Raw genomic sequence first — 18,613 nt, 5'->3', positions numbered from 1 at the left:
GTAAATAAGTGTTGTGCTTATGACTTCGTTACATACCCTGAAACATCTTATGGAAATATTTTCTGCCATATTCATTTATAATACAGACCACAAAACATTTCTTCTGTGGTAAAGACCAGAGTGAAAATACCACTTATGCAAATAAACTTTGTGAAATGTTACACATTTTCAGCAAAATGCTAAGGAGTTATCTAAAGTCCCTGGTAAATATGTATATTTGTCCTTGCTGTCACAAAATAGTGTGGAAAACAAGGGATTTTAACAAGAACTTGAAAGAGAATTTAGGAAGTAGAACAACTAAAGAAATACCAAATCGGTTTGAAATTAAAAATTAAAGTTGGAATATGATTTTTGTACTCATAAAGATACGAGATGTGATCAGTAAGACATCCACAGTCTTTTGATTTTGTCAGTTCCCTAAGTTCTTTGAGGAAAGAGAAGTACTGACTTCATTACCACCCTGAGTTCCTGGTATAAAATCCAGAGTATTGAGTACAACATACTCATGAATAAAGCTGATCAAAGAAAGGATAATTAATTCATTATTGTGTTACTTTTTATACTTTTGATGTTGTAGTGGCAGATGAAATAAAACCACCCTTTTCAAAATGTCCTTATTGATTAAAAAATGGCAAGGTAGTTTGACCCATTATCTGGCAAAGTCCTGTATTTATTCTCATTTCAACTGAATCAAATAAAGTAGCTACAGCTAATTAAGACAAGCACACAACAGCTAAGGCAGACTGTAATTCTAGCAGCAAATGACAGCCTGCCCTTCATCCTTTATTTCTCTGCAGTACTATTTTCATTGACTTTTCTAAAGGTAAACCTTTGTACAGTAACAGAGTGGTCACTTGTGCCCCCTTATTTCATGAGCTAACTCCCTGCTGTGAATGTATATGCAGGACATTATGTTTTAAGTTAATCAAATGATGAAAGAAATAATAGTTTATGGATCATGGTCTGTTTTTATAAAGAAATAATGTTTAGTTAGGAGGACACTGGAATTTAAATACATAAAGACTCACCTCCCTTATAAATATCCTCCCTTCTTTTGTAAAAGAGAATGGGAACTACTCTAACTCACTAAATTTTCACTATTTAATCAAAAGCACTTCTAATTTTTTGTCTTTTCAGGTACTATTCTAACAATCGAGACTAGCCTAATTGGATTTTCTAAGTGATTATATAGCTTGATAATAAAATACTTGTAGGTAGATTAAAAAAATGCTCTCCAGAACACATTTGGGGAAATGATTAGAATAGGCATGCAGCATGATTAAAACAAATTAACCCACACATTTATTCAGGCAGGCAGTCATCCTTCATGATGAGCTCCCTGCTTTGCATTGGTTATTGAACTTAATCTAGGGCCTTCAGGAATGACAGACAAAACCTAATTCTTGCCTTGAAACAGCCTACAATCTATTGAGAAAGGGGCATGAAAACAAATGAAAGTCCCAGAGTTAAATTTTAACATGGAGTTGTATATCAAGTGCATAAATAAAGGTGCACATGTTTGAAATATCTAGAGGACTCAGAGCAAATTCACAGAAAATGCTACGTAAGTCCTGAAAATTACAGCACGAGTAGGAATATGCCAGACATTCAAACAGGGGTAAGTGGTTCAGACAATGAGGATATTCTGTACTGAACTGGGGAGGTGTATCAGCGCTGCTGATTCAGCCAGGGTGGGATGGTGAGACAGAAGAGCAGAGAGTAGGCAAACATGAGGCTGGACAAATAGCAGAAGCCACATCATAGAAGGTCTTAAGGCTTGGCAAATGAGCTAAAATTTCACCTAACAAATGACACGGAGTTACAGGTAATGTTTTGGTAAGATCACACCAGGAAAAAGGTAAGTGTAGGAGAGATGTTAGGAGTGGGATTCAGTGAGGAGACTACTCCAACAGCTAAGGGAGAGACCATGGGGTCCTTAGTCAAGGCATAGCTCCAGGGGTGGAAAGAGAATACAGTTAAGAAAGATATTGATACAATAAATTTGATAGTGTTTGATTGTTGGATGGATGTGTAGAGAGGAGAAAGAAAATGAAGAAGTAAATATCTAAGAGTTTCAATTTCCAAAACCAGTAACCTCCCTATAGTAATTTGAATGAGAAAGCCAATCAACAGTCATTACTGATAATGTGTTGCAAATCTACCTTGTCAAGGAACACATGTAGTATTATATATCAACATAAGAATGGTATTTGTAAACTACCTGGATTACGGCTTTGTTAATTATTAAGATTCATGGCATATTCATGAGGGAGGGGGCATGCGTATACCTAATGCCAATTCATGCTGATGTAAGGCAAAAACCATCACAGTATTGTAAAGTAATTATCCTCTAGTTAAGAAAAAAAAAGAAAAAAGATGCAAGGCATATTGGGAGCACTGGGAAGGAGTTCCAGGATATAGCTGAACTTAAAATTTACCTTTCTAGATTTCATTCTCTTAAACTAAGATTGCTGGAAACTCAATAAATCAATGGTGAATGCAACCACTGTCAAACTCTAATGAGTTCAAAAAAGTGAATTCCCACCCTATGGTAATTGTGCCTGGGAAAGTAGACATCTGGTCAGAAGATGGGGTGAAATGCCATTTGATTATGGGGTAAAGGACAGTAATAATATTCACTGAAGGGGGCTTCCCCACTCCCAAGGGCATGGATATGTAAAATAATTAATAAAGGATGAGCAGTAGAGAAAGGGTTTTACAATGAGGGTTCATGTCTGTGATGCTCAATTGCATCTGACTCTGCAACTCCATGGACTGTAGCCTGCCAGGCCCCGCTGTCCATGGGATTCTCCAAGGAGATGGTAGCCATGTCCTTTAGGGAAGATCTGAAAGCACTACTTGGATGGCAGTGTGTGGCCTGGGGAAGAGTGGAAGAAAGGTGACAGGAGTTAAAAGTAAAACTCTTCTCTGTGTGAAGGAAGAGGGTTGGGCTTCCTTCCTTCCTGATGAGATCAGGCTTGGGTGTACTATGCGACTTGGTTTCCTGACTGAGTTTAGACCAAATAAAGATAAGAATTCTACTGAGCTGCTACTAACATTAATATCTTTAATATGATGCTCCCAAACCACTGAAGAAGGAACTACAACTATGGGAGAGATAGTCTTGTATTCAAGTCACTTAGCAGATAAACACTTAGCCCAGGGTTCAATTAAGGTGCTAAGTCAACTAGAAAAATTCTTATGAATCTCATTCATTGTTCCTTTTTATAGCTCAAATATAAAGAAAGTGAAAGTCTAAGCACTGTGATCTTACATAGTGACAAATGACTATGATGCTGATAATAATGGGTCTTGGTCCAACTCTAGGAATTTTGCTGATTATCTATTTCTTTATGGCACCATAAGGGAAAAAAAAGAACAAGGGATATATAAACACTGAGATCTCATGAATTGACTAAAGGGAATGTTGCCAACTTTACAATGCTAGGCTATAATTCTTCTCTTTTCTAACTAGAATCCTCTTAATTTCCTTACTCTGTTCACAGAGGAAATAGCTTATTAATTTCTTTTCCTTTAATAACTAGGACAATACTTACAATATAAACTTAAATGGAAAAGAAAGAGAATACTCATAACAAGGTATAAATACACCAACATTTTTATACAGATCTCATACTGGTTTTATTTTTTAATAAGCCTGTACTATTTATAATTAATTAATTTTATATAATAAAATATCTTACATATAATATTTTATATTAAATAATACTATATAATGAAAATATTTTAAAAGATAATATCAATTTTCCAAAAGGAAAACTGTAAAAAATGTCATCAGTCTGCATCCATTTTAAAAGGTCTTTGACAGCAAATTTTATGTTTATTTCCAAAATACTTTGTTTTCCATGTTCTATTTATAAATATAATAACATAAATAGCTGGTAGACATTTTTAGGTAAAAAATATTCAAAAAGTGCTCATATAGGGAAATTTATCTTCAGTCATTCCTTTAAAAAATGTTCTCCTATAAGCCTTCTGATGAAACTTATATTTTCCAGAAACTCAAATAAAAATATATAAATAAAGAGGCAATTATTTCTTATACTTTCTTTTTTTCTTATTTAAGATCTATTTGAAAAGTTATTTCACAACTACAACAAAGAACAGAGTGTTGGCATTAAAAATTCTCCTGAAGATGTCAATAACTATGGATTATATACAATGCCCAGATTTTTCAATAAATAGGCTAATCATTTTCTCATAAAAGCATTTTTGTTCTATCAGTTATCCACTCCCACTAAATTACTTGTCAGTACAGAAGAAGGGCAGAACTGAGGGATGGACTAGAAAGAAGAAACCAAACAGCATTCATCCTAACACTCTTGTCTTTTTGATCCATTTTATGAAAATTAATTCTCTCCGAGAGCCCCTACCTTTCTAGATGAGAAATTAATTTACCTTCCTTTGAATTTATCTCTTTCAATAGTCTACTTAAGTTATTAGAATTTTCAGGGGATGACATGTAGCATCATACAGGAATCATACAGAAATAAAGAGAGTACAAAAGTAAGGCTGGATAATTTTTCTGATTCTGATATATAAAACAGGATACTGATCCTTGGACACATCAGTGGAAGTCTTAAAGCATGAAAGTGTTAAAACCATCATGATACTTATTAATATACTCTTCCTAAAACCATTCGACAACGTTTTGAATAACAAATAACAAAATCCATCCTGAAATTAAAGAAAGGGAAAGAGATTTAGAAAGCATATATGGAAAAATATATACATGATTAAAATAATTTAAAAGATAGTATATATTTTAATTTTTAAAAGTAACATTGTCTGCTGCTGCTGCTGAGTCACGTCAGTCGTGTCCGACTCTGTGTGACCCTACAGACGGCAGCCCACCAGGCCCCCCCGTCCCTGGGATTCTCCAGGCAAGAACACTGGAGTGGGTTGCCATTTCCTTCTCCAATGCATGAAAGTGAAAAGTGAAAGTGAAGTCGCTCAGTCGTGTCCGACTCTTCGCGACCCCATGGACTGCAGCCCACCAGGCTCCTCTGCCCACGGGATTCTCCAGGCAAGAGTACTGGAGTGGGGTGCCATTGTCTACTAGGTGCCAAAAGTTTGATTCACCATCTTCAAACTGGGGATAAACTATAATATTTGTAATTAATTCTTACTTGTATTTTATTTTTAATCTGGATGTACTTCAGAGGAAAAATAAAATACCTTCATTTTTAGGTTATATATTTTCCTCCCAATAAAGTCTCTCAAATATACCTTAAGATAAAACTAAAATACTAGAACTAGTCAATCACCTATTTTTATACAAAGGAGTAAAATTCCCTTCATATTATTTTCTTTTAGATTAATGTGGATATAAGACATATTCCAATTCTAGTCGTTTGTTTATTTATTTTCACAGTCTCTGTGAAGACAGTTTGTATTACTAAATCTCCTTCGAAAGGAAAAGAAATAACAAATTTTCCCTTATTTTGCTACACCATTAAAAACATACTTTGAAGCCCCATTGAAACAATTAATGGGAACATTGCAATTATATAGAAAAGGCTTTTCCACACATCAGGATAGAGGATGTTTCTGCTTATAAAGTTTCCATTTAGAAAGATACTTTTTAATGACCTAGGAAATATAAATATTGCCAAAGTACTGAGCAATTTCCTAAAGTACAGCAGTAACTTTGTCTAAAGAAAATAGATTGATGAGAATTTATCAGACATTTATAACTTGTTAAATAGTACAGTATAAACTTACTTGGTCCTATAAGGTAGCAAATAGCTACATTTGGCTATTGAGAACCTGACATGTGACTAGTCAGAACTAATACATAAAGGGCCAAGTACAAACCAACTTTCAAAGACTTAGTAGAAAAAAAGAATGTAAAATATCTCACTCATAATTTTATATTGATTGTATAAACAATGACATTTTTGGTATAATGGGTTAAATAAAATGAATTAATAATATTGAAATTTATCTTTTGTGTATGCTTTTAAACATAGCTATGAGAAAATTTGAAATTATGTACATACATTGCATTAGATTTTCATTGGCAGAACTGGTATAAGCAACTAGTTATGGAAGAATATATCCTTTCATGGTTTATGCATTAATGTAGATTTTAGGTTTAAAACTAAGACTTGAAAATAACAAGTGAGAATATTGGTTAATCTGGAAACTTAAAGGGTAAGTTCAGGGGAAAATTTTGTCATTTATATGATATCAGATATCAGAAACCAACATGATGAACAGTAATCATATATTGGTAGTTAAGATCAGAAGGATGACTTTCAGGTTAATATCTTCTTTTCAAGTCTCTAATTTATCCTATATATGGACTAACTAACTAGAGAAATCCCTTTCATTATAGTATTCTAATAGTAGTTGTAATGCTTTTTGAGATACGTGGATAAAAGTCTAAATTGCCATGTAAAATTGATTTAGATAATTTTTGTTAATAGAATTATTTGCAATTGTGCTTCTGATAGCATGCCTTTAACACTGATAACTAAACCAAAGTTTGGATCCAGAGGATTCAATAATTTATGTAATGTTACTTTGAATTACACAAACTTATCTTTAAAGTAGGTATTCATACCGTCATAAATCCATCCAGCAAACCTGAATCGGGTTTCGGAGGTGCCTGCAACCGTTCCATGGACCACTTTTCAATGATGGAGGAGACTTGTGTATTTTCTGTATTTAATATTCTGAACCCTGTCATGTTAACACCACTGTATCGATAGGGTTCCACATCAAGAGCAAACAGGTCCTAAAAGACAAATTTCTTTGTGTTAGTATCAACAGAAAATATTCATAGGCAAGTATAATTGAAATAGTCATGTATTCTTGCTCCCCTTAGGATAGTTAACACCACTGTGTCTCAAATGATGTTTAACGTCACAAATCACCAAGACTCAAATACACTTATTGTCATGTTTTGTCAATGTAAATATATATATATATACTCTACTTAAACATGTACATATATATATATATTATTCCAATTCCACCAATGGAACAATAGGCTTTTCTACAAACTTCCTTTAAAGTTTGCATAAGGTTTCTTCTCTATGTTAAGGATAGCTTGCCCTTAAATTTTATGCATTTGTGTTTTACATTTACTGACTATAAGTATTTTTCCACATCTTGCTTCTTTGATTATTGCCATTTTTGTGTTTTTTGCCTTGCCTTTTATTTTTAAGAAATAAATTATGATATACGGCTTCTAGCTTATTATATCAAAGTTGAGGGAAAAAAAGTCACCAAAACTGGCCTTATTGGTTACAGAACTCTGATAGTTCCACTCTACTCACCAACTCCCCTACAAATAACCTTTTAGACTGTGGTTGTCCTTTCCACTCTCTATACAGTGAATGCTCTGGATTTGCCCTTTGGTTTCCCCAGGAGATAAAAGGAGGTTAAAGCTGTCAGGGCAGTCAGATATCACTAGAACATTCAAGATGTGGGACTTCTGCCCTCTTTGAGTTAGCATTAGTAATCCTTGGATATTGAGGACAACAACGAGAACCACTGAGTATTAGGCAGGACAAGATCAATGCCATCGGGCCTGGGTTGGGCATAGCTTGCCTTAGACCCAGACAACTGTACAGACCAGATGAAGTGAAGTGAAGTGAAAGTCGCTCAATCATGTCCGACTCTTTGCGATCCCATGGACTATACAGTCCACAGAATTCTCCAGGCCAGAATACTGGAGTGGGTAGCGTTCCCTTCTCCAGGGGATCTTCCCAACCCGGGATTGAACCCTGGTCTCCCACATTGCTGGTGGATTCTTTACCAGCTGAGCCACAAAGGAAGCCCTAGACTAGGTATAGGAACTAAATTCAGTGGAAAGAAGCTGACACTGGCCTAACTTCTGCTCTGTGCTGTGAAAAACATAAGGAACTTTCAGGTTTTTAATTTTCAAAGTTTGAAGTCTAGCCAAGGAGAATTTCTCTCTCTTTGACTATATATACATATGGCTATATATATAGACACACACACAGCAATGCAATATATGCTAAGGGGCAAAGGAGCGCAAGTGCAAGCAGTCAGAAGCAAGACAAATGATTTTCAACTTTTATAGTCAGGAACAGCTTCATAGAGCAGATGGGATCTGAGCTTCCACTAAAGAATGGCCATGCTTTTGATAGGCAAAAGGAGACCAAATGTCAGTAGAGACACAAAAATTAGAAAATATAAAAGCTACTCAGGAGACTAAACCATTTTGGCTATAAGAGAATTCATGAAGGAGAACAGCAACAAAAGAAAGTAGGGAAGTTAGGTTAGAATCAAACTATAAAAGGCCTTCAATTATAGGCTAATGAGTTCTATATATACTAGGTTTTTTTTTTCCATTTTTTTTTTCCTTTTTAAGAGATACTTTTGATTTCCCAAAACCTTATGATTATGGCATAACTGAGTTGCAAAGCATTGAAATATAATTTGCTGACAAGTGAAGGCTCCTACTTATTCTCCATCAGCCCATGACTAAGTTTCCCATGGGCTGCAAAAAGCCACCTGGTAAGAAGTAATAAAGAGATATAGCAAAGTTAACCTTAGTATTTACCAGTAAAATACAACCTACTGTATGAAGCATCTTTATTGGAGAAGAATTGCTTTTATAAGAAGCTATTGTGATCAACTAAATTTTAATAATTTGTTCTGATAAATTTAAGACTCCTAAATGCAAGATCAACTGGAAAACTTTTGAGTTAACAATGAAAGAGTATTGGTGAGACTGGTCATTGCAAGAAGATGCATACTAGAGACACTGCCCTAAGCCTGGCATGCTGCAGCCCACGGGGTAGCAAAGAGTCTAACATGACGAGTGACTGAACTGAACTGAGAGACCCTACAGAAGAAAAATCAGTAGAATTTGTTGGGGATACAGGAGTCAAAGATAATGGAACTTTTGAAGAATTCAGAAGATGAGTCAATTGAGAGGACAAAAGCATTAAGGTTTAAATAACTTGAAATTATATTAAAGCCACAACAATTAGAAATGCTCTGTAATGCAGCAATATACAACAATTCAGGAATGTTACAGATGGGCATTTAGATCTCAGCTGAACAACGGGAGTGATTAAAGCTATAAATACATACCACTTTTAAAGAAAATAATCAAAGAGGATAAAAGAAAATAAGATACAGGCCCAAACTTGGAGACACTCTCCTACTGGGAGGTGGGCAGGAGAGAACTAGTGGCAGAGACAGACACCAGTTTCACAATGAATGGCAAACTAGGGCAATGTGTTGGTAACAAATAGAGCTAAGGGTAAGTAGGTTTGATAAAAAACAAAAGTCAGGTTTGCATGCACATTAAGAAAAAACTGTAGTGAGTATTAAAGACAAAAGATAAAGGTAACATTCAATTTGCTATTTGCAAATTAGATCATATATACTTAAAAAATCCAACTTAACATATGCAAAAACAAAATAGAAATTTAATCTACTAAAGGAGCAGCTTAAATAAATGTGATTTTTGTTAAGTCAATAGAGGTAACAAGATAAGAATTTATGCTTTTCTAAAACATTGATTTCTCAGCAAACTAATCTTAAAATTCATGATGTTCTGAAAGTCTTCTAAGCAATATAAAAGACACATTATTTTGAATTGATATCTGAAATTATATTATTTTAAAATCAACAGCTTCCCACCAAGAATCATTAGTTATCTGTGATGAATGATAATTCCTCTTGGGTTTTATAAAAATAAAATAAATTCTAACTATAAAAGTGCTGCCATTATATTACTTCTTCCCACTCAAAGCCCATTTTTCAGCCTGAAATTCATTATAAGAAACTTTAGAGCATTATGTTTATATTTTTCATGAATTACTTACCAGTGTGGTAAAGATATAATGGTAGTATTCTGTCATCATTCCCATAGCTAATGCCTAAGAAGTAAAAAATAAAATAAATATTAAGATATTAACACTGAAGGTACACATTACATGAAATACCTTATGTCAATAAGACAAATGAGAAGAAAATAGTTAATATGTAATGAAGAATCAGTATATAATATTCAGTTTACATTAAAATTGGGTCAAAGTAAATCTTTTTTCCATAGTTAAAGAAGATTAGTGGTTAGGAAGGAATTTCTGAAACAGTTCTCTTGATAAAAAAGCTATTAGTTGAATGTTTGCAATTGTAAGGCTTATAGCTTTACATATTAAAAGAGGCATTAAATTTGAAACAAAACCTGAAATTAGCACATCCTAGTTCATTATATTCGTAATGTCCCTACTACAAATACCATAATAAGGAACACGTTTTATTTTGTTGAAAAGTGTCACTCAGTTAGAAAAAGTGTTCCAAAGTACAATACCAACAGAACTTTTTTTGAGCATTTTAGACATTCTCTTAGTATTAATGAAGGAAATGTAAATCACCACTGTCCAGATAAGTGTTTTTTGCTTTTTATTAATAGACCAATTGAAATTTACTATGTTTTATTTTCACACCTCTACAGCCCTCATCAATTTTAGACCATCAGTCCTAAAACAAGGGCTTTTGGAGCAGAACTTCCAGTCATAAGAAGCCTCATTTCCTCTCTGAAAATAGAGTATGCATTTGAAATAGCTGTTTATCAATGAACAGTATTCGGTGATGATAGCTGAAAAATGATGCATTTTTGAGCTGAATGAAGAGCTCTTAGTAAACAAGTACTCTCAGGTACATCAAATACTCTTCTACAAACAACTAACCAAATTGGTTTACTAAGTGGCTGCCCCAGCTACATCCTCTGTATTCCATGTTCATAGGTAGGTATTAACCAGTTAGGTCTAATAAAATTTGTGTTTCTACAAATTAACATCTATCAGTCAAGAAGATGGATGTTTTTTGAAAAATTTGGGGGACATGTTAAATGTACTTTTTAAAAAGGGAGAAACATTTGTTAGTGAAAGTTGGCATTAAAGAATTGAGCAGAGGAAAGGAATTTAGAAAGTGTGATATTGTAATTTATAATAAGAAAATATGTATTTAGTCTTCATCTCCACTTCTGGCACAGAGCTCCAGAAACTCTTGGAATTTCCCAAACGATAAAAGCAATGGGGACAACTTTTGTTATTATAGTCGGTCTCTTTTCTTCATTTCCTGAAGTTACTTCAGAGCCATAAAAGTGAAATGAATGCCTTGTTATTTTTGACAAGCACCTTTAAACCACAACTGAGTTTATGTGAAAAGAGGTGATTTGGGGAAATCCCCTGAAGATTGCAGGGGCGGGAGAGGGGGTGCTTATTGTCAGGAAAGCAACCTTGTTAAAGGAAAGTTGGAACTTTCGGTCTAACCCCCTCTGCCCCCTGAACTCTTGGAAGGGAAGAGGGGCTGGAGATAGAGTTCCATCATCTCAAGCCAATGATTCAATCAGTGATGCCTATGTACTGAAGCCTCCATAAAAACCTAAAGGAGAGGATCTGGAGAGCTTCCAGATTGATGAACATGTGACCATGCTAGGAGAGTAGATTATTCAGACGGGGCATGGAAGCTCTTTTCCCTCTCCCCGTATTTTGACCTATGCACCTTTTCTATCTGCTTGTTACTGAGTTATATCCTTTCATAATAAACTGGGAATCTGGTGAGAAAAATGTTTCTCTGAGTTCTATGAGCTGCTCTAGCCAAGTTAAACAAACCTAAGGAGGGGATTGTAGAAATGTCCAATCTATAGGCAGTGGGTTAGAAGCATAGATGATAACCTGGATTTGTGGTTGGCGTCTGAGGTGGTGGAGGAGGGGGGAGAAAGACAGTCTTATATTAATAGAACTAAGCCCTTAATCTGTGGAGGCTGATGCTATCTCTGGATAGATACTGTCAAAATTAAGTTGGATTGTAGGACAATGAGTCGGCATCAGAACATTGCTTGTGGTGTGGGGAACACCCTCCCCTACCCGCCACAAGCACAGTTGAATTATATGTACAGCCTTTAGGAAACAAATAATATTTCCTGAATTGATAAAAATTATATGAGCCAAACATAAACAATTATATGAGCCAATAACACTGATAAAGTTTGCATTTAAGCAAAATGAGAGAAAATGCTTCTTATTAAATAAAAATTTACAGGATTATCTTTGTAGAAGGTATCCATTGTTCCTGATGGATATGTAGTAAAGGTTTCTCAACTTCAGAACTCTCCAGTGACAGCTCAGCATTACCCATGTCAGTTTTTCACTTTATGAACTCAATAGGCATAGAAATATAGGGAGATGTATATGAAAGAAATAGCAATTCAGTTGCATAACTATAAATAGCAGTTACATAATGCCTAAAATGTGTTGGGTACTATTCTAAGCACACTGCATATTTTAATCAATTTAAGCTTCATTATAAAACCTATGAAGTAGCTCCTATTATCATACTTATTTTACAGGTGAAGAAACTAAGACATAATAAGAATGAATAAATTAGCCAACAAATTGAGAGAGCATGTAAAGATGAACTCCAGGTCTCTAACTCCTGGAGCTGGTATATACAGCATGATCTATGCCTTTTATAAATTGGTATATTGTATATTCCCAAAGATATAGATCCACTTTACGATCTACATATTCTAAAATTTTGACTGTTTCCTCCTTGATAATTTGAAAACCTGGGACTCTCAGGCCAATACTGAAAATTATGATTTGGAAGAGAGTGGGATGTAGTTAAGGAGACAGTGTTCTGCATCAGCTGCAGGTTTCTTCCTCGTCTTCTTGAGAAGAAAACTGTAAGGAATTAACAGGACTGTGTGTGCCTTTCATTGATCTCCTTTAAGTCTTTGATACTGAAAACAAGAGTCAGTTATGCACTTTGAACTAAGATCTAAGTAGAGAAGTTTAGCTATAACATGAACAAAAGTGAACAACTGGGATACTCTCTTGGAAGGTGAGCTAGTAATTTCCAATGGGAATTTAGAAAGAACTTGCACTCAATCTTTTAATTAAAGCCTTTAGGTCTTGCTAATACTACATTTGAATGAACTATATGCACACTTCAGATCACATTAAAAAGAATAAAATTATCATCTTCTTATGGATAAATAAGAGTGGCCACAACAGAAAATTGTTTGTGCCATGTCACCATCCTGGAAAGAAATACCACAGATTAATTTTTCCAAAATAAAAATATCATTAGAATTTCCCAACGTTTAACTGATGTAGTGTTAACAATATTATATGACAAATTAACACACAGTTATTCAGGCGTACAATTTGCAGCCAGTTTATCCTTCACATTCTATCTGGACATCAGTGTCATCGTTGTTTAGTTGCTCAACCCTGTCTGACTCTGTGACCCCATGGACTGTGGCCCTCCAGGCCTCCTCTGTCCGTGGGATTTCCCAGGCAAGTATACTAGAATGGGTTGCCATTTCCTATTCCAGGGGTCTTCCTGGCCCAGGGATAGAACCCATGTCTCCTTGGCCGGTAGACTCTTTACCACTAAGTCACCTGGGAAGCTCATGAGATACATTGCTTAACGTTAACAATGGGAGTGGTAGACTTTATACATGTTTCTTGAAATTTTATTTTATTTTACTTCTTGTTGCTGCAGCAGTTTCTTTGCTTCTGCTTTTACATTTTCCAAGCTAAAAAATTTGATTTCACATTCTATGATATAGACTTCAAAGTTCTTGGTTGCTATTTCTCTCTGTGATAGAATGTCCTCCTGAGGTTTTACTGCACATCATCTCAGCCCTACCATAGAGGATTCTCTTTGGCAAATCTGAGAAGACTGGAATCTCTTGCTATTAACGCATGTATGACAATGAGTGCCCTGAATCTGCCTCAGAGGAAATCTAGCCAAGCCCAGGCTTCACTCACTTTTAAAGCTTTGAGGCAGGAAAACTTCAAATTCAAGGTTGCTCCAAATTTAGTAAGAGCTATGTTAGTTTAAATTAAACAAGCAAAATCTGTTTTTCTGGATATTCCTAATATTTGTTCTTGGAGTAAACCAGACAAGCTGAAAGCTCCATTTATGCCTGTTATTCAACTCTTAAACCATTTCTTTGGAGTTTCATCATTAGCCAGTGTTGAGGAATCTTGGAACAATTTCATAAGTCAAAAAAGTGGAGTCCTATTAATGTACTGCCACATTTACAAAAAATAAGCTATTTACTTTCTTTTTGAATTGGTTTCCAGGCTAACTGAGATCCATATATGAGACAAATGCTTTCTGGGACAAGGTAAGTTTTTAAAAATAACCTCACCATATGTGATCTGCCAGTGTTATAGAATCGAAAAGCATGCTTTCTATGTGAAAGTGTTATTCTGACTTCAACTTAACTTTCATATTCTCATTTTACTTTTGTTCTGATTTTTCACCTACTAATCTTGTTAAAATTACATAATTTTACTGTTTAATATATTTTGAATACAACTTTAATTTTGTTTTCATTTTCTAAATAGCAGGTTACACATCAGAGAGCAAATATAAAATAATGGATAAATCAATAAAAGAAAGAATGGAAACTCTGTTATTAAAAGTGATAGATATTCTCACCTTTCAAATAGCAAAATAAGTCAGAGTTAATTACTCTACAGAAAAGACAACTGATCATCATACACACTTGTTGGAAGTCTACAGAAAGCATACTATCTGTCACTGACAAATAGTACAGTGCTACCCACTCCAGGCATAAAGGAAAGGCACTCTTTCCAAGTCTGTGTATTACGAACATGATCAAGAATTTTTGTTATTAAATGAAAAATAAATTCCAACTCTAAATTCCAGTGCTTACTTTATTATATCATTTTATTCCAAAAGTCCCAACCAAACAACCACAACCGTACTTACATTGTTTATTACTCAAATATAACACTAGATCAATTTTCCAAATCTAATTAAATATTTTATTGTAGTGAAATCAACATCCATATTGGAAGATTAGACAAACATCTGCTTAATAAACTAACCATGTTATAACAGGCATTTACTGTTGGTAGTTATATTTTATGAGATATAATTTGACATCTGAATCTCCATAACCCTCTGGTAGGGATAACTTATCCTAAATTTTATCAAGACAGTTGACTTATTTCCGGTGCCAGCATGTATAAAAGAGCTTAAAAAACAAAGTCCAAAGACGTGTGTTCAAATTCAGATTCTACTATATAATACAGCCTTATACTAGCTATTTAACCCCCTACATCAATCCCCTCATGTATGAGCTAATAATAATTGTTTTTCAGTGGGCTGTAAGATTTGAATAGTGTTGAAGTCATAGTAAGAGGTTTTTACTGCTATTAATTGTTCGCTTTAGTTGATTTAGTATTATCTTTTTAAGTAGACAATGCTTTATTCTGGAAAGAATAGTTCTTAACATCACTAAGGAGAAATACAAATCCCTCTACTGTACACTTGCTGATGGAATTAGTAAGGTTACTTAACCTTTCTGAGACTCAGGTTCTTCATCTGTAAAGTGGATCTAGTCTCCATCTTTACAGATTATTTGATTTTTTTACATAATTATTTGATTATTTTTAACATAATCATTACATAATTATTTTTTATATAATCCTTTGATTATGGTGATGATTAAATAGGATCAAATGTGTAAGGCATCTCAGCATAGCATACATGTCAGGTAAAGAACAATTTTTTTTTCTCTTATTTTTGCTTTGAAGTTTATTCCCTCATTTCAGCACAAAATAGAAATATCTATTGCTTTAATCAATATTCTCAATAAGAAACAGTATTTTAGCCATTTGAAACTAACCTCAGAATTTCAATCTGCTTTGAAGATCATCACTATCTATATTACTTTCCTTTTAAGACGTTACTTAAAAGCACTTGTCAGATTTTTTTATCAGAAAATTTATATCAAAGTGACTTCTCTGACTTATTTTTAAGCTGACCATGTAACAATAACAACTTCATTTAAAAATCAAAAACCAGGGGACTTCTCTGGCAGCCCAGTGGCTAAGACTCTGTGCTTCCACCTCAGGTGGCACAGGTTCAACCCCTGTTTGGGGAATTTTCAAATGCCAGGCAATGTGGACAAAAACAAACAAACAAAAAACATACTTCAAACTCAAATGTAATAGAGAAATTAAGAACTTGAATAATTTAGCAATTACCTGCTTCAAAATGCCTGCGGCCATCTCATGGCTACAGTCAAAGATGACATGGAATTCCTTGCCTCTTTTCATCTCTTTCAGTAAGGGTTTTGCATCCTTTGTATCAGCAGGTAGCTGACGGATCTTAAGTCGAAGATTGTATCTTGATGGAGCTTTGATGAGCTCCTGCAAGCGAATGAGACCTTTAATGAAAAAGAAAAAAAGAGAACGTTAGAGAAAAATCACAGTGGATCATAAAAATTACAAAACACTACAGTGCCTGATTTTCCTGACCATGTACATTTCATGATGCGGCCCCTGAAACTCCTGCTTCAGAATTCCTAATCGCCAGTTGTGTTTGTTAATGTGCCAAGTGCTCAGTCATGTCCGACTCTCTGTGACCCTATGGACTCTGCCAGACTCCTTTGTCCATGGGATTTCCCAGGCAAGAATACTGGGGTGGGTTGCCATTTCCTCCTCCAAAGGATCTTCCTGATCCAAGGATCAAACCTGCTTGTCTGAGGCTCCTGCATTGCAGATTCTTTACCCTCTGAGCCATCAGGGAAGCCCCATTTTTGTTAACATTACCTCTCAAAATCTTAGGGTATATCTTAAAGAATGAAAGACATACATGGCTATTAGTTAAATGTAAACAATTTAAACACATAAAAGAATATAGAATAGAACAGTCTCCCTTTGTACCCTAACTCTACTCCCAGTGGGTTGTCATGGTTGATGGCTTGAAATATTATCTTCCATATATTTCTTATGTATTTGCATGTATATACATAGAGGGTTTTATTTTACATTAATAGTTGTTTTGTGAGAATGTCTTACATGTTATTATGTCAGTGACTACTGTTCTGCTGCAGCTGCTAAATCACTTCAGTCGTGTCTGACTCTGTGCAACCCCATAGACGGCAGCCCACCAGGCTCCTCTGTCCCTGGGATTCTCCAGACAAGAACACTGGAGTGGGTTGCCATTTTTGTCTCCAATTCATGCATGCATGCTAAGTCATTTCAGTTGTGTCTGACTTTGTGCGACCTTATGTACGGCAGCCCACTGGGATTCTCTAGGCAAGAGTACTGGAGTGGGCTGCCATTTCCTTCTCCAGACTACTGTTCTAGTTTGTCTAATTAATTAAACACCGTTTTTCAGTATACACACTTAATGCAGTTATTCTCTGTTATTAAAAACTTTGATGGCTTCTTTTTATTTATTTATTTTTTTACAAGTAGTGGTTTAGTAATTTGGTGTATATGTATAACTTTATTTGGAAACAGGAATAAAAAGTATCTTCTTATGACTTCCCTGGTGGCTCAGACGGTAAAGCGTCTGCCTACAATGAGGGAGGCCTGGGTTCTATTCCTGGGTCGGGAAGATCCTCTGGAGAACGAAATGGCAACCCACTCCAGTACTCTTGCCTGGAAAATCCCATGGATGGAGAAGTGTGGTAGGCTATAGTTCATGGGATGACAAAGGGACATGCCTGAGCGACTTCACTTTCTATTATGACAAAAATATACTGTATATTAAAATAATGTAAGAGATCTAAAGAATAAAATCTAATTCTGGGAAGTTATTCATTCAGTTTTCAATTAAATAATACATCCTCTTAGACATACAATGCTATATACATGTTAACATGTTTCAACATAGTTAATAAAATTAATATGACTAATTTTAAGTATTTTCATCCTTATGACATGAAATATAAAAGTGAAAGGTAAAAAGACAGCCTTAAGAATGGGAGAAAATAATAGTGAATGAAGAAACAGACAAAGGATTAATCTCAAAAATATACAAGCAACTCCTGAAGCTCAATTCCAGAAAAATAAATGACCCAATCAAAAAATGGGCCAAAGATCTAAACAGACATTTCTCCAAAGAAGACATACAGATGGCTGACAAACACATGAAAAGATGCTCAACATCACTCATTATCAGAGAAATGCAAATCAATACGTCAATGAGGTACCATTACACGCCAGTCAGGATGGCTGCTATCCAAAAGTCTACAAGCAATAAATGCTGGAGAGGGTGTGGAGAAAAGGGAACCCTCTTACACTGTTGGTGGGAATGCAAACTAGTACAGCCGCTATGGAGAACAGTGTGGAGATTCCTTAGAAAACTGGAAATAGAACTGCCATATGACCCAGCAATCCCACTGCTGGGCATACACACCGAGGAGACCAGAATTGAAAGAGGAACATGTACCCCAATATTCATCGCAGCACTGTTTATAATAGCCAGGACATGGAAGCAACCTAGATGTCCATCAGCAGACGAATGGATAAGAGAGTTGTGGTACATATACACAATGGAATATTATTCAGCCATTAAAAAGAATACATTTGCATCAGTTCTAATGAGATGGATGAAACTGGAGCCCATTAGACAGAGTAAGCCAGAAAGATAAACACCAATACAGTATACTAACACATATATATGGAATTTAGACGGATGGTAATGATAACCCTATATGCAAGACAGAAAAAGAGACACAGATGTACAGAACAGACTTTTGGACTCTATGGGAGAAGGCGAGGGTGGGATGATCTGAGAGGACAGCATCGAAACA

The 18,613-nt window shown here is 35.0% G+C and overlaps 1 protein-coding gene across 13 annotated transcripts in view; it reads right to left on the bottom strand.

Annotated features, from left to right (window-relative positions):
- GRIK2 (glutamate ionotropic receptor kainate type subunit 2) overlaps nucleotides 1-18,613 on the bottom strand; it is a 723,627-nt gene that overhangs the window by 358,811 nt on the left and 346,203 nt on the right. For all 13 annotated transcript variants that reach the window (XR_006263929.1, XM_043439138.1, XM_043439135.1 and 10 more), the window contains 3 exons: nucleotides 16,053-16,234; nucleotides 9,837-9,890; nucleotides 6,590-6,763 (listed from right to left, as the gene is read on the bottom strand). Coding sequence is in view for 12 of the 13 variants with exons in the window: in XM_043439138.1 (XP_043295073.1) it covers nucleotides 6,590-6,763; nucleotides 9,837-9,890; nucleotides 16,053-16,234 (410 nt within the window). In the remaining variant the exon portion in view is untranslated. The remainder of the gene's footprint in view (nucleotides 1-6,589; nucleotides 6,764-9,836; nucleotides 9,891-16,052; nucleotides 16,235-18,613) is intronic.

The sequence above is a fragment of the Cervus canadensis genome, chromosome 20, assembly GCF_019320065.1.
Source record: "Cervus canadensis isolate Bull #8, Minnesota chromosome 20, ASM1932006v1, whole genome shotgun sequence".
NCBI lineage: Eukaryota > Metazoa > Chordata > Mammalia > Artiodactyla > Cervidae > Cervus > Cervus canadensis.
The sequence above is the reverse complement of the archived record's forward strand: the minus strand, read 5'-3'. Positions and strand labels throughout refer to the sequence as shown.